At 43.1% G+C, this 19,059-nt stretch overlaps 1 protein-coding gene across 1 annotated transcript in view; it reads left to right on the top strand.

The window, feature by feature from the left end:
• The first annotated feature begins 2,312 nt into the window (after positions 1-2,312).
• The window catches only part of LOC100356931 (uncharacterized), a 39,313-nt gene continuing 22,566 nt past the window's right edge, over positions 2,313-19,059 (top strand). Inside the window, exon 1 of the mRNA XM_089309560.1 lies at positions 2,313-3,049. Within this exon, the coding sequence (XP_089165686.1) occupies positions 3,035-3,049 (15 nt within the window). The 5' untranslated portion in view covers positions 2,313-3,034. The remainder of the gene's footprint in view (positions 3,050-19,059) is intronic.

Here is a 19,059-nt window from a genome sequence, read left to right as displayed (position 1 = left end):
GATGAATAATACTCAATGAAAATATTGACACAGTAGAAGGAGAATCAGACAGCAACAGAATAAGTAGAAGGAAATGTCAAAACCTGATATCCAAGAAAAGTAGAACTACCAGAAATAAAATCAATAGGAAACAGCAGATGTGAACAACAGTGGAGATCAACTTCTCTAACAATTATATAAGAAGCATTCTATTTGGCTGCATCAGAACAGAAGCTTTTTTTAAAAAAAAGTTTTATTTATCTAGTTATTTGAAAGGCAGAATTACAGAGAGATAGGAAGAGACAAAGAGAGAAATCTTCCATCTAGTGGTTCACTCCCCCAAATTACCACAACAGTTAGGGGTAGGCCAGGCCAAATCCAGGAGACTGGAGCTTCTTCTGAGTCTCTAATATGGGTTTAGGGGCTAAGCACTTGGCCATCTTCTGCTGATTTCCCAGGTACGTTAGCAGGAAGCTGGTTCAGAATTGGCAGTGGCTTAACCCCTTACACCACAACACCAGTCCCAAAACACATTTTCTTTTTTTTTTAATAAATAATGTACATATGTGCATGAGTACATAATATGGTTACAAAGAGATGACTTGTGGACACACAGATGACTTTTTTTAAGATTTATTTATTTATTTGAAAGTCAGAATTACAGAGAGAGGAGAGGAGAGAAAGAGAGGTCTTCCATCCGATGCTTCACTCTCCAGATGGCCGCAATGACCAGAGCTGTGCCAATCCAAAGCCAGGAGCCAGGATCTTCTTATGGGTCTCCCATGTGGGTACAGGGGCCCAAGGACTTGGGCCATCCTTTACTGCTATCCCAGACCATAGCAGAGAGCTTGATCCAAAGAGGAGCAGCCAGGACTAAAACTGTCACCCATATATGGGATGCCGGTGCTTCAGCGCAGGCCCCAGAACACATATTCTTAACTAATCTTCAGATGAGAGCACCTGTTAGTTCAGAAAATGTCTCAACTACTAGTTTTAGAAAATTGAAATCTTACCAAGTGCATTTCTCAAGTGAAATGGAATTAAAATATAAATCAACACAAGAAATAAAAAGTTAAAAAAGTTCTCACATGTTATTTTCAGAGCTTTTTAATTGCATGTATTTTTTTTCTTTGAGAACCAGGGGGATTGTCCACCTGCTGATTTACTTACTCCCCAAATATGCACAATAGCTGGGGTTAGGGCAGGCAAAATCTGGGAACAAGGAACTCAGAGAGAGAGATTGAGAGATAGCTCCCATCATGCCCACTGATTTACTCTTCAACCGCCTGAAATGGGAAGAAGCCAGGACCAGAAACTTAATCTTGAACTCCCATATGGATAGGAGGATTCTAATTAATTGTGTTATCACCAATGCTTTTCAGGGCTTGCTTTTGGGTGAAATTGGAGTCCAGAGGCACAGCCAGGCATCAAATCCAGGGACTCTATTGTGGGGAGTAGGTGTCTTCATCATTTGGCCAAAATTTAAAGCTACAAGATTCTTCAAAAATTCCAAAATTAGGGACCAGCATTGTGGCAGATAGGGTAAAGCTGCCTGGGATGCCAGCATCCCAATATAGTTATTGGCTTAAGTCCTGGCTTCTCTACTTCTGATCCAGCTTTCTGCTAGTGCACCTGGAAAAGCAGACGGTAATGGCACAAATACTTGGGCCACTGCACTCACATGGGAGACCTGGAAGAAGCTCCTGGTTCTTTATTTAGTCTGATTCAAATAAATAAATGGCCATTGTGGCAATTTGTGGACTGAACAAGTGAATGGAAGATCTCGCTTTCCCTCTCTTTTTTTGTAACCCTGTCTTTCAAATAAATGAAGAAGGAAGGAAGGAAGGAAGGAAAGAAAGAAAGAAAGAAAGAAAGAAAGTAGGAAAGAAAGAAAGAGAGGAAGGAAGGAAGGTGGGTGTAGGCTCAGTCCATGCATGCTACGGTGCTGGCCAGACAGAGGCAGGGATAGCTTAGACTGCTGCCTACCACTTATTCCCAGTGTGTTAGTAGCTGTTCCCAGCACCACAAGGCCACAACTCATAATACACCTTCACACCCTCTGTGTCTTGCCTCCCCTGTGGGCAAATGTGTCATGAGGCCAGCCTCTGAGGCTTCTGCTGGATCCTTTGAAATATGGGTTCTAGTAGGGTCGGGTTTTTTCTCTCTCCATATGCTTTCAAGGGTATCAAGATGGTGCCTGCCCCTACTTCTGGTTTTAGGGGATGTATCATTTTCCAGGAGCATGTACTCAAGAGGTGGGCAGCTGGGCATTTCTGAGCTATGATAGGTTTTTTTTTTTCTTTTTAAGGAGGCCTCTAAGGTTGAGTATGACCAAAATCCCCTGCCTCAGATTTCTCACCTTGCAGTACACCCATGAGGTGAGTTTTGACTCATGAGTCTTCTATTTAGATGACACCTCAATATTCTGTGCACTCAACAAGTCATTATCATCAGCCCTCTGATGTGGGCCTGTGGGAGATCTGGTGGCAGGAGGGGTTTATGCTAAGAAGAAAATGCTAGAAAAGAGCCTTCTAATGAAAGAGAAAACCTCTGGGTAAAAAGATTCTAGGCTTTTGTTCAGGAAAGGAAGCATACCAACTGATCCTTGAGATTCTGAGGTGAGAAGGCAGAGAAGGAGAATGTAAACAAAAGCAAATGCCCTCTGAAGCCCTTGGGGAGAGCCAGATGCCCCAGCCTGGACTCCATTTCCCAGAGTCCTCAGGTGTCCCGATGCATTCCCTTTTAGGAAAGAATCTGCGCGAGCGCATTCCTGCCCAAGCACCTCTGAGTTAGGAACAAAGGAAGCTTGTGCAGTACCTTGAGGCTGCTCTGACTGCTCTGATCCTTCCCACACAGTCACTGCCTCTGGCTCCGCACTGCAATCCCTGGCAGTTTGCAAACACACACCCAGAGCCTCCCACCCGCTGCTGCTGCGCCTCTTCATTTGCTGCCTGTGGGTCCCACGTGCTGGGGACTTTCTCTGCCCCACACTCTGCTTTGCTCCTCCTGTGTCTGGAAGAAAGAGGACGTGCTCCCTGGAGTTTCCACTGCAAGTATGGAAAATAAGAAGGTGCGCGGATTCCTGTGGGGGAGGGGTGGGTGCTAGGGCGGCTGGCGACTCCCAGATGTGGCTCACTTGCTTCTCAGTGATCCTGGCAGCTTTTCCGTGCAAACTCAGGGCTGGAATCCGGGCTGTCCCATCTCCCATCGCCGCCTGCAGCCTCCCAGCGCTAGAACAGTAGCAAGCTACCTTGCCCAAACTTTCTTTAACGTGCTTTGTTTTTTAGTTATAAGGGGAGGGTTAAAGATTGGGGAGCTGCACAAGTAGGACAGATAAGAGCACAGTGAAGATCAGCAAGATTCCTTTTCTCTAAATATTTAAATATATTTATTTAAATATAAATAAGGCCGGTTCTCACTTTGAGTGGATCAGAGAATGCCTTCTGGTCAGGCCTCCTGCTATATCCAGAGGCCATTCCAGCAGGAGGGGTCTTGATAGCCTTCAGCAGGGAGCCCGAGGGGGTAGGAGGTTGGAGAAGGAGGATCAGACTAGAATCTGCTCGAAGGCCTGCATCCTGCGCTCGCTGGCCCAGTGGGGTCCCTGTGGGCACAGCTGGCAGCTGGTACCCTAGTGTTCAGTTGACCTTTTCCAAGCGGGAGCAGTATGAAAGGTGTGCTGAAGCTTTGTGGATTTACCTGTCTTCCATATTTAGTCGACCACCTTTTTTTCAATCTTGAATTTGAGGCCATGGAATCATAGCTGTTGCTTTATTTGGCTGCTTTTTTGATGTCTGTCTTCAGCCCTTTCTGTTAGCAAGGATGTCAACTATTATTGTTGGGAAAAGAGTTGCAGATTGGTGCCTCCTCACACAGGGCACTGCAGTGTTAGGAAAAGAGGTGCAGAATAGAGAGCAGGCAGTGTGTGGATTTACAGCCAGACCAGATTTATTCAGAGAAAATAAATTTGTAGAGGTGTGTGACCAACTGCCTTGATGTACATTGATGGACTATGTGGCAGGATGCCCAGACCCCCAGGGGCTGTAACTTTTATATTTTAGGAGGGATTGGGATGGGAGTGGAGATAGGGCTCTGCAGGTGGAGGGGAATTCCTGGAACTGGGTGGGGCTTTGGGTACTTGGAAAAGAATGCAGGGTGGGGTATGAGGGCCATAGGGTGTGAGACTCAATTGAGATTCAAGGGCAAGGAATACATTCCAATGTTTATCTTTTTTTTTTTAAAGATTTATTTATTTATTTGAAAGTCAAAGTTACACAGAGAGAGAGAGTGAGAGAGAGGCCTTCCAAAAATGGCCAGAGTTGCAGCTGCCCGGATCCAAAGCCAGGAGCCAGCAGTTTCCTCTGGGTCTCCCAGGCAGGTGCAGGGGCCCAAGGACTTGGGCCATCTTCTACTGATTTCCCAGGCCATAGCAGAGAGCTGGATTGGAAGTGCAGCAGCTGGGTCTCAAACTGGTGTCCATATTTGCATTTCAGGCCAGGGTGTTAACCCACTGCACACAGCACTGGCCCCGTGTTGATCTATCTTTTGAGCGATGAGCAAGAATGGCTTATATCCTTGTTCCATCAATTACCTGCCACTGATCTCTTTGCAAAGTGAGCTGAAATTAACACAGTCTATCTACTGTGTGGGTTAACTGGAGCTATTTTAATCTGGATCTGCATAAAATGGAGGACCATAAAAGCATAAATATAGAAAAGTAATACTTTTTCTCTGCCCAGTTCTTTACAGTCACCCAATGATCCTCCAAGCTGATTATCTTATAGTCCATACAGTTTTAATTCAGAGGGCCCATTACTTGCCTTGTTTGGGGTTCCATGTTTAAGCCTATGACATTTTTGACATGTGAGGATATTAGTTCTATAGTTTCATAATGACTGTGGTCTGTGGAAGCATCTATACAAGTTGTTAATGTGAGGAAGGGTAAGAAAGAAGAGAGATGACCAAAAAAGTGCATCTCTTCCTACAGAGTTGCCTGCATAGTGGAGTAGAAGGTGAGACTTTGAAAACTATTTCTGACTTTCAGGATAATGAAGTTTTCACATGCATAACTGTGTTTCAGTGATTCATGTGTTGTGGTGTTTCACGGATTAGTAATTGTTGAGCACAATGAGGCCATCTAGGAAGTAAAAATAGGAAGTGAGTCCTGGATAGTGTCCTTAGCTCAGTTGGAAAGTGAATCCTGGATACAGCCTGGAACACCTTTTGGGAAACCTATGTGGGTGGCAGGGACCCAAGTTATTAGGTTTGGAATAGCTCAAGTTCTGGCCTTTTGTACCCTCAGAAGGAGAGATAGGAAAAGGAGACAGAGACTGACCTCAACAGAGACAGTTTGCTTTCTTGGAAGCAAAGAGGGTGCAGCCCATCTCAGGAGAGGGCTGTTGGCAGGTGAGCCGGGACACCCACCTGGCTCTTCCAGTGAAGAGGGAATTTTTCACTAAAAGGGGTGGGGAGGTGTAGAAAGCAATTGGGGGAAAATGGATGTCTAGCTTTTCTGTTTCACAGGATGCTCTGTGCTACTTATCAGCTTTGCTATTTGCATTGCAAGGAGACATGAAGGGTTGTTTGGCAACTTGGGTCTCCACAAAGTTGAGGAAGTGGGTTAAGAAAAAAGAGAGGAAAGGATAGGTGGGACAAGTCCTTTACAGCTTTTGGGATATCTGCTGCCTTTCCCAGGCCTGTTCATGGAAAACTGGGTTGGAAGTGGAGAGCTGAGACTTGAACTGGTGCTCATATAGAAAGGTTGTTTTGCAGGAGGTAGCTTAAACCAGTGTCCCACAGAACTAGGTCATCCACAGACAATTTGAAGTGGAAGTGGTGGCTATGAAAGTGCACTCTAGAATTACAAGGGAAATGGAAAGAAGTTTCTTCTAACTCCAGTAGGTTCTAGGGGCCTTTAGTGGACATTGGCTCTGTCTTGGCCAATAAGCAAAGTAAAAGAAGTCAGAACTTTAGCTAACATTTTACTTTAAATCAGAGGTGGGAAACAGCCAGTCCATGAAATCATCTGTTCTAGCCCTGCCAAGGCAACTGCATGTGGCACTGGATACTCAATCTACAGCATATAACTTTTAATTTGGTAATTTTGTGTGATCCATGAATGATGTCATAAATATACAAATGATCTTGGCAGGAAAAAAAACATCCCCACCCCTGTCAAATGTTAATGGCATATCCAAGGCAGTTTACAAGTCTGTTTAAGTGGGAATGAATGGCTGCAATTACCAATCCTGTGGAAGACAGACACTTCTAGACAACACATCCCAAAGACATCAATTCTGTTTCTACATACTGTCAAAGATGTCAATCATGTGGTTGAAAATGACTTTATTACTTCCCAGAAAGAGAAATACGAATCCTGTGTGATGAGAAAGGTGTGTGTATCAAAAATAATGTTGCTACTGTTGGCTCAGAGAACCTGGTTCTGGAACAGTCTTAAGTGACATGTGGAGATGCATGTTTATGGCCAGTGTGCATGAGGTATGCATGTGCACAGTTTGTACAACTCATGTGTACAGATGTGCTTTCCTAGATGTGCATGATGTGGAGATTCTTCAGTGTCTGGTCTTTGTTGGGGGAGATGAAGAGAGGATGCATATGTGGGAGGATTGTAAAACTCAAAACTGGTCTCTGAATATCAGGGCTATCATGACTGGCATTTCTTTAAAATATGGATTCCCCCATCTACTCTATTGGGTGACTTAGCTTTGCAAAGTTCATTTCCAGTGAAATACTGTATTTGAAGGTTTTTGTAAGTCTTTTTCTTTACTTGATTCAGGTGCATTTCACCTGGATTGTGTACAGCCCAAAATCGGCTTTGTATAGACAACAGGAAGCTGTCTGTTGATTTTTCTGAGTGACCATGATGTGTTGCTGCCCCCCTGTGGTGGCTCTTGTCTGAGCATCTGTAAGCCAGAAAGATGGAGTCTCCACAAATTGAGGTTTCCATTTTTTTCTTCCCTAACTTTCTTCTCCACTTTTTCTCTTTGCTGTTTCTGCTGGTCTGCAATGGGGATGATGGCCCAGCTACTTGGCCTCTCCTTGGGAAGACTGCTTCCTTGGAAAGACTCTTCCCTGGGAAGATTGATGGACTCACATTGGGCACCTTCAAGTAGACAAACTTGTCTTACCTTCCAATGTTTTGGCAGTGGAGTGAATGCCACTATGTTAACAAGTGTAGGTTCCTAGGGAATTTGAAGGAGGAAAAGGGGTGAAGAAACTCATCCATCCCTCATTTCATTGCTTTTCTCATTATGTTTCTTGACATGATTTTCTAGTTTTTCCATTGATTCACATCTGGTAGACTACATGTAATTCTGTTTTCCTAACTGTCAACCCTTGTTTTTCAGAGAAGGACGAAGGTGTTATTAGTTACCATAAAGCATTTCAAGCAGCTATGTTTTCCTTGTGACCGCAAGGCTAAAAAGCTGACCTCTCTTGGGACCTAACAGGTTTGCTGGGTGATTATTCTGGGGCTCGCATTGAGCACTAGACATAGATGTCCTGTGTGACTGGTTCACAGTTCATGTTTCATCTTGGAAAAGCTTTGCTCATTCTCTGAGTTCCTGGTTGGGTTACACCTGCCCATAATGGGAACTATACCATTGTTTGGCTCACATGAGCAGTTTTCCTGGATCCTGGTGAGAACTGATGGTTTTTTTTCAACCCGCATTATAGTTTGAGATTTCTTTTCTTAAGAAAACTCTCTCTGAGCTTTTCTGCCCCTCTTCTGAAATTGGTGTGCTTCCATCCTCTATAATCACAGACATGAGTACCTTTTTCCCTTCTGTTTAGGATGTTGTAGAGAGTAACAGAGACATTTCAGCTATCTCCACTGTCAGCACATCTTGGCTGTTTCCTTGAAGTAGGCACTGGGTTCACTTGGTTGCACTAAAAGGGATCTGCCTATTGATAGTGTAACTTTACAATAAAAGTCATCTTAAAATCAACCTGCCTTGTAAACCTCTCCTCTGTTATTTTGAAATATGTTGTAAGTGTGTCCTTTATGTCAGTGTCTATAAGCTGGAGACTTCCCACTTAAGACAGAAGGCTGCTGAGGGATTGCACAAGTGTAGCTATGCTCTGTTATTTGTATGTGGCTCCTCTTTTACTCTTTTCCTTTTCTTGTAAGAATTAAGCATTTTATTTTAAAGGCAGGTTTACAGAGGAAGAGGGAGACACAGAAGGATGAGGATCTTCAATTTGCCAGTTCACTCTTCAAATGGCCACGATGCACAGGATTGAGCCAGTTGAAAGCCTGGGGCCTGGAACTCCATCCAAGGCTCCCATGTGGGAGCAGGGGCCCAAATGCTTGGATCATCTTCTGCTTCTTCCCCAAGTGCATTAACAGAGACAAATCAGAAGTGGAGCAGCTGTGACTTAAACTGGCACTCACGGGGGGCAGCATTTTGGCATCATGGGCTAAAACCACTGCCTATAATTCTGGCATCTCAAATAAGTGATGCTTTATATCCCTGTTGCTTTACTTATGATCCAGCTCCCTGCTAACGGTCTGGGAAAAGAGTAGAGGATGGCTCAAGTGTTTGAGTTCCCCCCACCATTGTGGGAGATCTGGATGAAGCTCTTGGTTTCTTATTTCCACCTGACTCAGCCCTGGCTGTTGTGCCCATCTGGGGAGAAAACTAGCAGGTGAAAGATCTCTCTCTCTCTCTCTCTCTCTCTCTCTCTCTCTCTTTCTTTCTTCTAGGATATATTTATTTATTTGAAAGGCAGAGTTTCAGAGAGAGAGGGATCTTCCCTCTACTGGTTCATTCCCTTGATGTTTTTTATTTATTTATTTTTTTATTTATTTGACAGGCAGAGTTAGACAGTGAGAGAGAGAGACAGAGACAAAGGTTTTCCTTTTTCCATTTGTTCACCCCCCAATGGCCGCTGTGACCAGTGTGCTGTGGCCGGCACTGTGCTGATCTGAAGCCAGGAGCCAGGTGCTTCCTCCTGGTCTCCCATGCATGTGCAGGGCCCAAGTACATGGGCCATCCTCCACTGCCTTCCTAGGCCACAGCAGAGAGCTGGACTGGAAGAGGAGCAACCAGGACAGAACTGGTGCCCCAACAGGGACTAGAACCCAGGGTGCCAGCCTCACAGGTGGAGGATTAGCCAAGTGAGCCATGGTACTGGCCCCCTGATGGTTTTAGTAGTGAGGGCTGGGCCAGGCCCTGTCCAGGCCCACACCAGGAGCCAGGAGCTTCATCCATGTCTCCCACATGGAGGCAAGAGTCCAAGTACTTGGACCATCTTCTGCTGTCCTCAGCCCATTAGCAGGCAGCTGGATCCGAAGTGGAGCAGCTGGGACATGCACTGGTGCTTATATGAGATGCCAGCATTGCAGGTGGCAGCTTTACCTGCTATACCACATTGCCATCCCCTCTCTGTCTCTCTCTCTCTCTCTCTCTGTATAACTCCAACTTTCAAATAAATGAATAAATCTTCAAAGAAACTGGCATTCATATGGGATGCCATCATTTGAGGCTGTGGTGGTTTAACCCACTGTGCCATAATACCAGCCCCATCATTTCCCTTTTGTTGACTTGTGTGTCAAGATTTTGGAGATGCCTACTGAACAGGTGTCAGCATTGTGTTGGGCTGTCATTTGTTGAGTGGGAGATAGTGATGAAGGCAAGCTGTAATGCGATCAGTGGCTAAAGATGCTTTGTGTTGGGACTGAACTGGATCAATCTTTTTATTTCCTCAAAAGTAAGTACTAAATGAAATCCTCTCAAGGCTAATGTGATACAAAGTAACTATTGGAAACCAATATTCCTTTCTTCTTTCCTAACAGATTCAGCTGGTTTTTGTGTTTCTATCTTTTAATTCAAATCTGTATCAGACTCCTAGAGCAGGAGGAAGCTTTTCAGTCCAGTCAGAACCCATAGATGTTACCCATTCTCTCAGAGCATCAAAGCCACAGCTCTGCTAGTAGCCTGGCTTTCATTGTGTGGTGGTGCCATGCCCACATGAGGATGCAGTCTTCACACAGGAATACATCTGAGGGATAAAACGTCAGGTAGTCTCTTTCTTGAACTGAAATGGCATTTGGATCAGCACGTTCTTGAGATTGTGGTCAGCAGGGTGGAGAAATTTTGTATAACATGTTCCTGCCTTGTGGAGTGCTCTGTGTTGTGCTTCCAGTGTACACACAGGGAGCCAATGGCAATGTCTGTGATTGACTGAAGGTGTTTGTGCAGCTCTGCAGTATCTGAAGTTCTCCTTGTAATTGTTTCCAATTAGAAACCAAGGTGCAAAGTAAGGAGGATCCTGTCACCCTGAAACCATCCTGGGTTTATGCCTTTGTTCCTTTTCTTTTTCTGCAATACTGAAGCAGCCCTAAACAGTTATACTGGGTTGCACTGGTACCTTTGGTATTTGGGTGCTTGGAAAGAAGAGAAATGATTTTTTCTGCAGGAAAGCATTAGGAGGCACTAAACAAAGTTAGCAGTAGCTTTCTTGGTTCCATCATATGTCAATTTGAGTCATAATATTCATGACCAGCTTTTTTTTTTATTTTATAAAACTTTTTTTTAAATCAGAAAGGCAGAAAGACAGGAATTGTGTGTATGTTTGTTTCTTTTTAATTTTATTTTTTATTTTATTCTAGGAGTGATGTTCCATCAGCCAGTTCACTCACCAAATAGGCAGAACAGCCTGGGCTGGGCTAGACTGAGGCCTAGAGCTCAAAGCCAGATTCCTGATGTGTCTGCAGAGGCCCAAGAATTTGGGCCATCCTCTGCTGCTTTCCCAGACCATTAGCAGGGAGTTGCATGGGAATTGGAACCACCAGGAAATGAACTGGTACCTATAAGGTATGGTGGTTCTGCAGACTATGGTTTTAACTAGCTGTACCACAGTGTGCACCCTTTTTTAAAATACTTTTTTTTTTTTTTTACTTATTTGGCAGGTAGAGTTAGAATTGGAAAGTGAGCGAGAGAGAGAGACAGACAGAAAGGTCTTCCTTCTGTTGGTTCACCCCCCAAATGGCTGCTATGGCTGGCGCTATGCTGATCCAAAGCCAGGAGCCAGGTGCTTCCTCCTGGTCTCCCACACAGGTGCAGGCACCCAAGTACTTGGGCCATCCTCCACTGCCTTCCCAGGCCACAGCAGAGAGCTGGACTGGAAGAGGAGCAGCTGGGACTAGAACCCGGTGCCCAAATGGGATTCCAGTGCTGCAGATGGAGTATTAGTCATGTGAGCCACGGCGTTGGCCCCTAAAATACTTTTTTAAGACATATTTATTTATTTGAAAGGCAGAATTAGAAAGAGGGAAAGACACCCACACTCTCACCACACACAGAGATAGATAGAGAGAGAGAGAGAGAGAGAGAGAGAGAGAGAGAGAAAGAGAAAGAGAAAGAGAAAGAGAAAGAGAAAGAGAAAGAGAGAAAAGTGAATCTTCCTTCTACTGGTTCACACCCTCTTGTGGTCACAACAGCCAAGGCTGGGCTGGGTCAGAGCAGGAGCCAAGAGATTCATCCAAGTCTCCTGTGAAGGAACAGGGCACAGACACTTGGGCTATCCTCTGCCACTGTACCAGGAAGCTGGATTAGAAGTAGTGTGGCTGGGACATGAACCACAGCCCATGTGGGATGCTAGTGTCATGTGCAGTGGCTTTATTTAATATGCCACAATGCTGGCCCCACATATGCTGGAAATATAGTTAAGGGATATTAAAAGGTCTGTTTATTGCCATTAGATGCCATTCAGGCATGCCCTACAAAACCATTTTGAAGTAGGTAACATTTCTCACATGATTGACTGGCAGTCTACAAGACTGCTCCAAAGGGAGAGAGCTTCAGGGGCATGTGGGGCAATGATGTAGAAAGGGAGTGAGGGGTGAGGCAGGAGGGGAAAGCCAGAAGAGAGGTCAGGAGGAATTCAAAAATACAAAGAGGACACAGGTCATTTGTGTAGATTGCCAGAATTAACATTTTATCTTTTAGGGTTTTTATTTTTTTTAATGATTTTTTTTTTATTTTCTTGAAAGTCAGAATTACACAGAGAGAGGGAGAGGCAGAGATAGAGAGGGAAAGAGAGGTCTTCCTTCCACTGGTTCACTCCTCAGATGGCTGCAACAGTTGGAGCTGTGCCAATCTGAAGCCAGGAGCCAGGAGCTTCCTCCGGGTCTCCCACATGGGTGCAGGGGCCCTAGGACTTAGGCCATCTTCTACTGCTTCCCAAGGCCATAGTAGAGAGCTGGATTAGAAGTGGAGCAGCTGGGACTTGAACTGGCACCCATATGGGATGCTGGTACTGCAGGCGGCGGCTTTACCTGCTACGCCACACTACCAGCCCCAGGGTTTTTTTGGTTTAAATAGTTTGATGTAGTTGACTCATTTTTCAGGTTTTATGTAGCTATTTTTATAAGCAGTAGAGAACTGCTGTAATTAAATGCAAAAAGACACTCCTAAATAAACAGTTCACAATAAAGTTTTCATAAAGGGATGAATATGGCTGTGTGTGTGTGTCCCTTGCTAACAGCGGAATTTTTATGACTGAATTTGAGGTCATTAAAATCAGTTTTATAATGGAAATGCTGACCACTTTTGCTGTGGTTACTTCTGGCTCACATTCTACTTCCTAATGCAGATAGTCCATACATGAGTAGAGTGAAAAGGGGTGCAGACCTGGAATAATGTACATATGCCATTTGCTTAAACCAGGGGACTGATGGACAAGTTCTTTGTTTCAGGTTGCATTTTTCTGTGGAATGAAATATAGCCATTTGGGTAAAGTGTCCTTTCTCCTAGAAGATGACTCCAGTGGTCTTGCTTGTCCATCCATCTGACATCTCAGGTGATTTCCAAGACAGTTGTTGGGCTATCTGGAAAAAAAGGCTCTTCAGGGATGAATTATTTCCCCTGAATAAATAATACAAATAATAACAATAAAATGATGAAAATCATGAGCAATTGATTCCTATCCAGTACAGAATATAGAAAAAAAGATTCTGTTGTTTTTAAATGAAAAATTAGGAAAGTGGTTGTAAGAAGTAGGATGCAATATTCCCTAGGAAGGGGACTGAGACAATTCCCTTTAATTGCTCTTCCCTGAGGTAGTTCCTGATGATCATTGCTCAAGTAAATACTAGTAATGATAATACTTATAGACCAATTGCAAGGGCCCATGTGTGTCTTACATATTAATTGTCTACAGATATGTTCCCCAAGCTGTTCCCAATAAAACTTTACAACAGACGAGAACATTGCCACTGTCTGCTGTCTTGGGCTAGAATCTGTGCATTTATTACCCGCTTACCACCCTCACTCCTGTTGTGTACCTCTCTTGATGGTTCTTTCTTGGTCACTCTAGTATCCAGATTCCTTAATAGGTGACACAGGTTTTTTTTAAGATTTATTTATTTATCTGGTAAACAGAGACAGAGAGGCATCTTCCATATGCTCCTGGTTCACTCCCCAAATGGCTGCAATGGCTGGAGCTGGGCTGATCTGAAGCCAGGAACCAGGAGCTTCCACCAGGCCTCCAATACAGGTGCAGAGGCCCAAGGACTTGGGCTACCTTCTACTGTTTCTCAGCCCATAGCAAAGAGATGGATCAGAAATGGAGTAGCCAGGACTTGAACTTGTGCCCATATGGGATGCTGGCATGACAGGGGTGGTTTTTACCCACTGCACCACAGTGCTAGCCCCTTGATGCGAGCTTTGGCCAGCCTATTGGTCTGTTCACTCAGTCTAAATTGGAGTTGGCTAGTTCATGCACCCATTCCAGGGTTAAGGGGGCCCAGAATTGCCCATGACTGGCTCCTCTTTCTTGCTCACTCAAGAGATGGACTCTGCTCACAGGTCCCAAGTGGCTTTGCTTGGTCCTCTTTCCCTGGTTCACTAGTGAGCAGGCTGATTCTCAGGTAGGCAGGAAACCTGTTGGCTCACAGCAGCCTCTGGGTCAATGCTTTGCTCTCATCTGTGATGCAGTTAAAGTTTTCTCTTAGATCCCAAAAGCCTTCAGTAGGTGGTGTGATTTTATACTGCGGTGTGTCTTTACAAAGGCAGGTATCACTGAGGACTCTGTCCTCAGGAACAGCTGAACTCACCCAGGCCTGAATGGAGTTCCAGGATCCTGGCTTCAGGCTGGCACTTTCCCAGCTGCTGTGGGCACTTGGGGAGGTACCAGCAAATGGAAGAAATCTGTCTCCTCCCACCTCTCTCCTTACCTTTCAAAGGAAATGAAAAAATAGTTAAAAATTAAAAAAAAATGTTTTGCCATATGTCCAAAGGAAAAAAAATTACTGCTGCTGTATGTAGAACTCATTGTACACTTTGCAAATACTCACAAATCTCAGCTTAAAGTCTGGGTGATCACTGCAGTCTGGGCTGCCCACTTTGGCTCCCATTCTGTGATCCATGCCTTTCCATCATCTGCAGTTCACTGTGAGTGCTCATAAATTGCTAGACTACCTGCCAGCTTTATATCCTTTTGTTCTTTATATCCAACTTGGCCATAATCTCACTTTCTTCAGCAGCATGCTTATTTCCAAGATGCTTCATAGGCAAAGAGATTGTGAGGTCGTTGATTTTCTCTGAGCCTTCCCCCTAAGAGGTTTATTTTATGAAGCTGATTCTGGGTGATTGGTCACAAGTTGGGGTGCAGAGGTTGCTATTAGAGGAATAAGGCTGTCACTGCCCTTTGCACTCTGTCCCAACCCTGAAACCCATGCTTGCCTTTGAATTCTGCTTTTGGAGCACTGCAGTGATTCAATAAAAGAAGAAAAAGCTTTTAATGTTTAAACACTTATATTTATTAATATAAAGAGAGCAGATTCCATGTATTTAATGGATATAATTCTCAGAACATAACCATACTTCTTTGCCTATTTCCTCCTCCTTTCTTCATTTCTGTTTTTAATGATTTAAGAAGTTGGCTTTATTTCTTAACCTTATTTTTATTCTCTCTTCTCCAGTCTTCCTGTCCAATCTGGTACTTTTAGGTTTTTATTTTTTCCCTTTCTTTCTCATCCACTTTTTTGTCTATTCTGACCCCAGTTCCAAAGAAGGAATAGTGAATAAAAATCATGAGCTATTGATTCAAAGACAGGAATTCTATGTAGTATGGAATAAAGAAAAAACAGATTCCATTGCTTTTAAAGTTACCTTTGTATTTTTTTCTTTTTATAATGTTTATTTACTTGAAAGGCAGAGTTACAGAGAGGGAGAGACAAAGGCAGAGAGAGAGAGAGATCTTCTATCTGCTGGTTCATTCCCCAAATGACAATGTCCAAGGTGGGGCTAGACTGAAGCCAGGAGCTTCATTCAGGTCTCCCACATGGGAGCAGGGGCCAGAGCACCTGGGTCATCATCTGCTGCTTTCTCAGGCTCATTAGTATGGAGCTGGATCAGAAATGGAGTAGCCAGGAATCAAACTGGCACCCCTACGTGATGCCAGCACTACAAGTGGCAATCTTTATTATGGCTATGCCACAGCACGAGCCCCAGATTCTATCTTAACAAAAGACAATACAGAATTTTTCTAGATGCCTTTTCCCTGTGGCTATACCATTGGGAATTTAATTCTTCTTATAATGTGATTCACATTAATTATTTCCATGTTTCCTGATTAACATTTTCTATTGGTTCCGGAGGCTGACAGGTTCGGAGGCCAGGGAAAGAGCACCTGTTTTCTGTTCAGTTGTGCTGAACTCCATGGAAGCTATATAGGAAGTTTGTGAGCAGGAAAAGTGAGGTTGGAGGCATGAGAAAAGGCAATGAAGAGGGTGAGTATAGAGGAAATAAGTGCAGGACCATATTCACAGAGAAGTTTGGTAAGAAAACTAAGTGTGATCAGAGAGCTAAAAAGAAGAAAATCAAGCTTGAAGATAGAGATCAAAAGAGATGGTAAATTGGGAGCATCTGAGGGAATTCTGACTGATCACACATACATGTATTGAAGCTGTGAGGAGACAGATTCTTGCATTCATATGGGTGTAGAGTCTCTTTGGAGGAAAAATTTGACAGATCTCTCTGTGAAATACTTTAAATGCAAATGTTCTTTGGTATGGTTCAACTACAGGAATTTATCTTACATATATTTGGTTAAATACATAAAGCCATGTAAGTTCTTTGTAATATTGTTCATTATGGGAATAAAACAGGAATGTATATTGTATATTGATAGAGAATTGTAAATTGCAAAATGTATATTGATAAAGAATTGGTAAAATACATTATGGTATATCTGTACAATGAAATACTAAATATACAATGATTTGAAAAATGATTTAGGGACAGTACTTTTAAGTAAAACAACGCACAGAAAAAATGTCGCTTTGCAAAGAAAAAAAGTACATGTGTGTATATATATATTTAAATTTTATATACTAATTTTCATTTTATTCATAAGCTAGAGAGACAGGAAAGGAGGGATTTTTCATCTGCTGATTCATTCCCCAAATGGCTGCAATGGCTGTGACTAGGCCAGGCTAAAGCCAGGAGCTCCCACTGGGTCTCCCACATGGGTGCCAAAGCCAAGGACTTTGACCATCTTTTGCTGCTTTCCCAGGCACATTCACAGAGTTTGATCAAAAGTGGAGCAGCCAGGACACACACTAGTGACTGTAAGGGATGCTAGCATCAAAGACAGTGGCTTCACCATTATACCACAATGCTGGCCCCATGCACGTGTATCTTTATGAAGGCATTTCAAAAGCCTCGTGGAAAATGGGAGTTAAAAGCTGACATTACTTTGGTGCAACAATTGAAATTCATTCAATTTTTTTTCATAATATACCCAAATGGTTTTGAAACCTTCTTGTATGCATCAGCTTGAAAACTTATTATAGTAAAACAGACAAATAATTTAATTCCACTTTTTATGATGCTTTAAAGTACCCTTCTGTATATGTATATGGAAGTCTCAGAATGGAATGTAAGAATCTTTTAAGAGTAGTTTGTTCTAAAGAGGAAATCCAAATGGCCAACAGGCACATGAAAAAATGTTCAAGGTCACTAGCAATCAGGGAAATGCAAATCAAAAGCACAATGAGGTTTCACCTCACCCCGGTTAGAATGGCTCACATGCAGAAATCTACCAACAACAGATGCTGGCGAGGATGTGGGGAAAAAGGGACACTAACCCACTGTTGGTGGGAATGCAAACTGGTCAAGCCACTATGGAAATCAGTCTGGAGATTCCTCAGAAACATGAATATAACCCTACCATTCGACCCAGCCATCCCACTCCTTGGAATTTACCCAAAGGAGTTTAAATTGATAAACAAAAAAGCGGTCTGCACCCTAATGTTTATTGCAGCACAATTCACAATAGCCAAGACCTGGAACCAACCTAAATGCCCATCAATGGTAGACTGGATAAAGAAATTATGGGATATGTATTCTTTAGAGTACTATACCGCAGTAAGAAACAACGAAATCCAGTCATTTGCAACAAAATGGAGGAATCTGGAACACATCATGCTGAGTGAAATAAGCCAGTCCCAAAGGGACAAATACCATATGTTCTCCCTGATCGGTGACAACTGACTGAACACCAAAAAGGAAACCTCCTGAAGTGAAATGGACACTATGAGAAATGGTGACTTGATCAGCATAGCCCTGACTGCTAATGGACAACTTAATACATTATCCCTCATAGTATTTTTTTTTTGTCTGTTCCTCTTAATATGACTGGTTTAATTCTGTAATTATCACACAGTTATTCTTAAGTGTTGAAAATTAACTGAAATGTGATCCCTGTTAAACATAAGAGTGGGAATAAGAGAGGGAAGAGATGTATAATTTGGGGCATGCTCGGGCTGACTTGCCCCAATTGGTAGAGTTGGAAACATACCAGGGGATTCCAATTCAATCCCATCAAGGTGGCATGTGCCAATGCCATCTCACTATTCCAAGTGATCAATTTCAGTTCACAATTGATCATAATGAAAGGATTAAGAGTCAAAGGGAGCACATAAACAAGTCTAGTATCTGCTAACACCAACCGATAGAATAAATAAAGGGGAGAGTGATCCAACATGGGAAGAGAGATACTCAGCAGACTCATAGAATGGCGGATGTCCTAAATAGCACTCTGGCCTCAGAATCAGCCCTAAAGGCACTCGGATCTGCCTGAAAAGCCCATGAGAGTATTTCAGGCATGGAAAGCCAAGACACTCTGGCAAAAAGATCTCTGTGAGTGAGATCCCAGTGGAAAGAACAGGTCTTCAAAGAGGGAGGTGCCTTTCTCTGAAGGGAGGAGAGAACCTCCACTTTGACTATGACCGTGTCTAAACAAGATAAGAGTCGGAGAACTCAAGGGGCTTCCATAGCCTTGGAAACTCATAACTGGTGCATAGGGAGATTACTGATGCCATAAACAGGAGTGTCAATTTGTAAAGTCAACAACAGGAGTCACTGTGCACTTACTCCTCATGTAGGATCTCTGTCCTTAACGTGCTGTACACTGAGGCTTAATGCTATAACGTGTACTCAAACAGTATATTTCACTTTGTGTTTCTATGGGGGTGCAAACGATTGAAATCTTTACTTAATGTACACTAAACTGATCTTCTGTAAAAAAAAAAAAAAAAGAAATTATCAATTCCCAACTTGACTCTCACTGGGATTAAACATGACAATAGGTCTGATCTGATTTCATCATCATTTAAAAATAATCATCTATTATTTTTCACTTTATGTTTCTGTGTGGGAGCAAACTGTTGAAATACTTACTTAAGGTATACTAAGCTGATCTTCTGTATATTAAGATAATCGAAAATGAATCTTGATGTGAATGGAAGGGGAGAGGGAGTGGGAAAGGGGAGGGTTGTGGGTGGGAGGGACGGTATGGGGGGGGAAGCCATTGTAACACATGAGTCGTACTTTGGAAATTTATATTCATTAAATAAAAGATATATTAAAAAAAAAAGAAGTAAATTTCAAAATTCTATGATACTTTGGTAAAATGGTGAGATTCAAATGTAAGTGAAACCGGTGCCGCAGCTCAATAGGCTAATCATCCTCCTGCGGCACCGGCAGACCGGGAAAAAAAAAAAAAAGAGTAGTTTGTTCTGGGAAGTATGACTAGTACTCCCTAGAAAGAAGG

The sequence above is a fragment of the Oryctolagus cuniculus genome, chromosome 12 (genome assembly GCF_051225735.1).
Source record: "Oryctolagus cuniculus isolate XC-2025 breed Fujian yellow rabbit chromosome 12, ASM5122573v1, whole genome shotgun sequence".
In the NCBI taxonomy this organism is placed as follows: Eukaryota; Metazoa; Chordata; class Mammalia; order Lagomorpha; family Leporidae; genus Oryctolagus; species Oryctolagus cuniculus.
The sequence above is the reverse complement of the archived record's forward strand: the minus strand, read 5'-3'. Positions and strand labels throughout refer to the sequence as shown.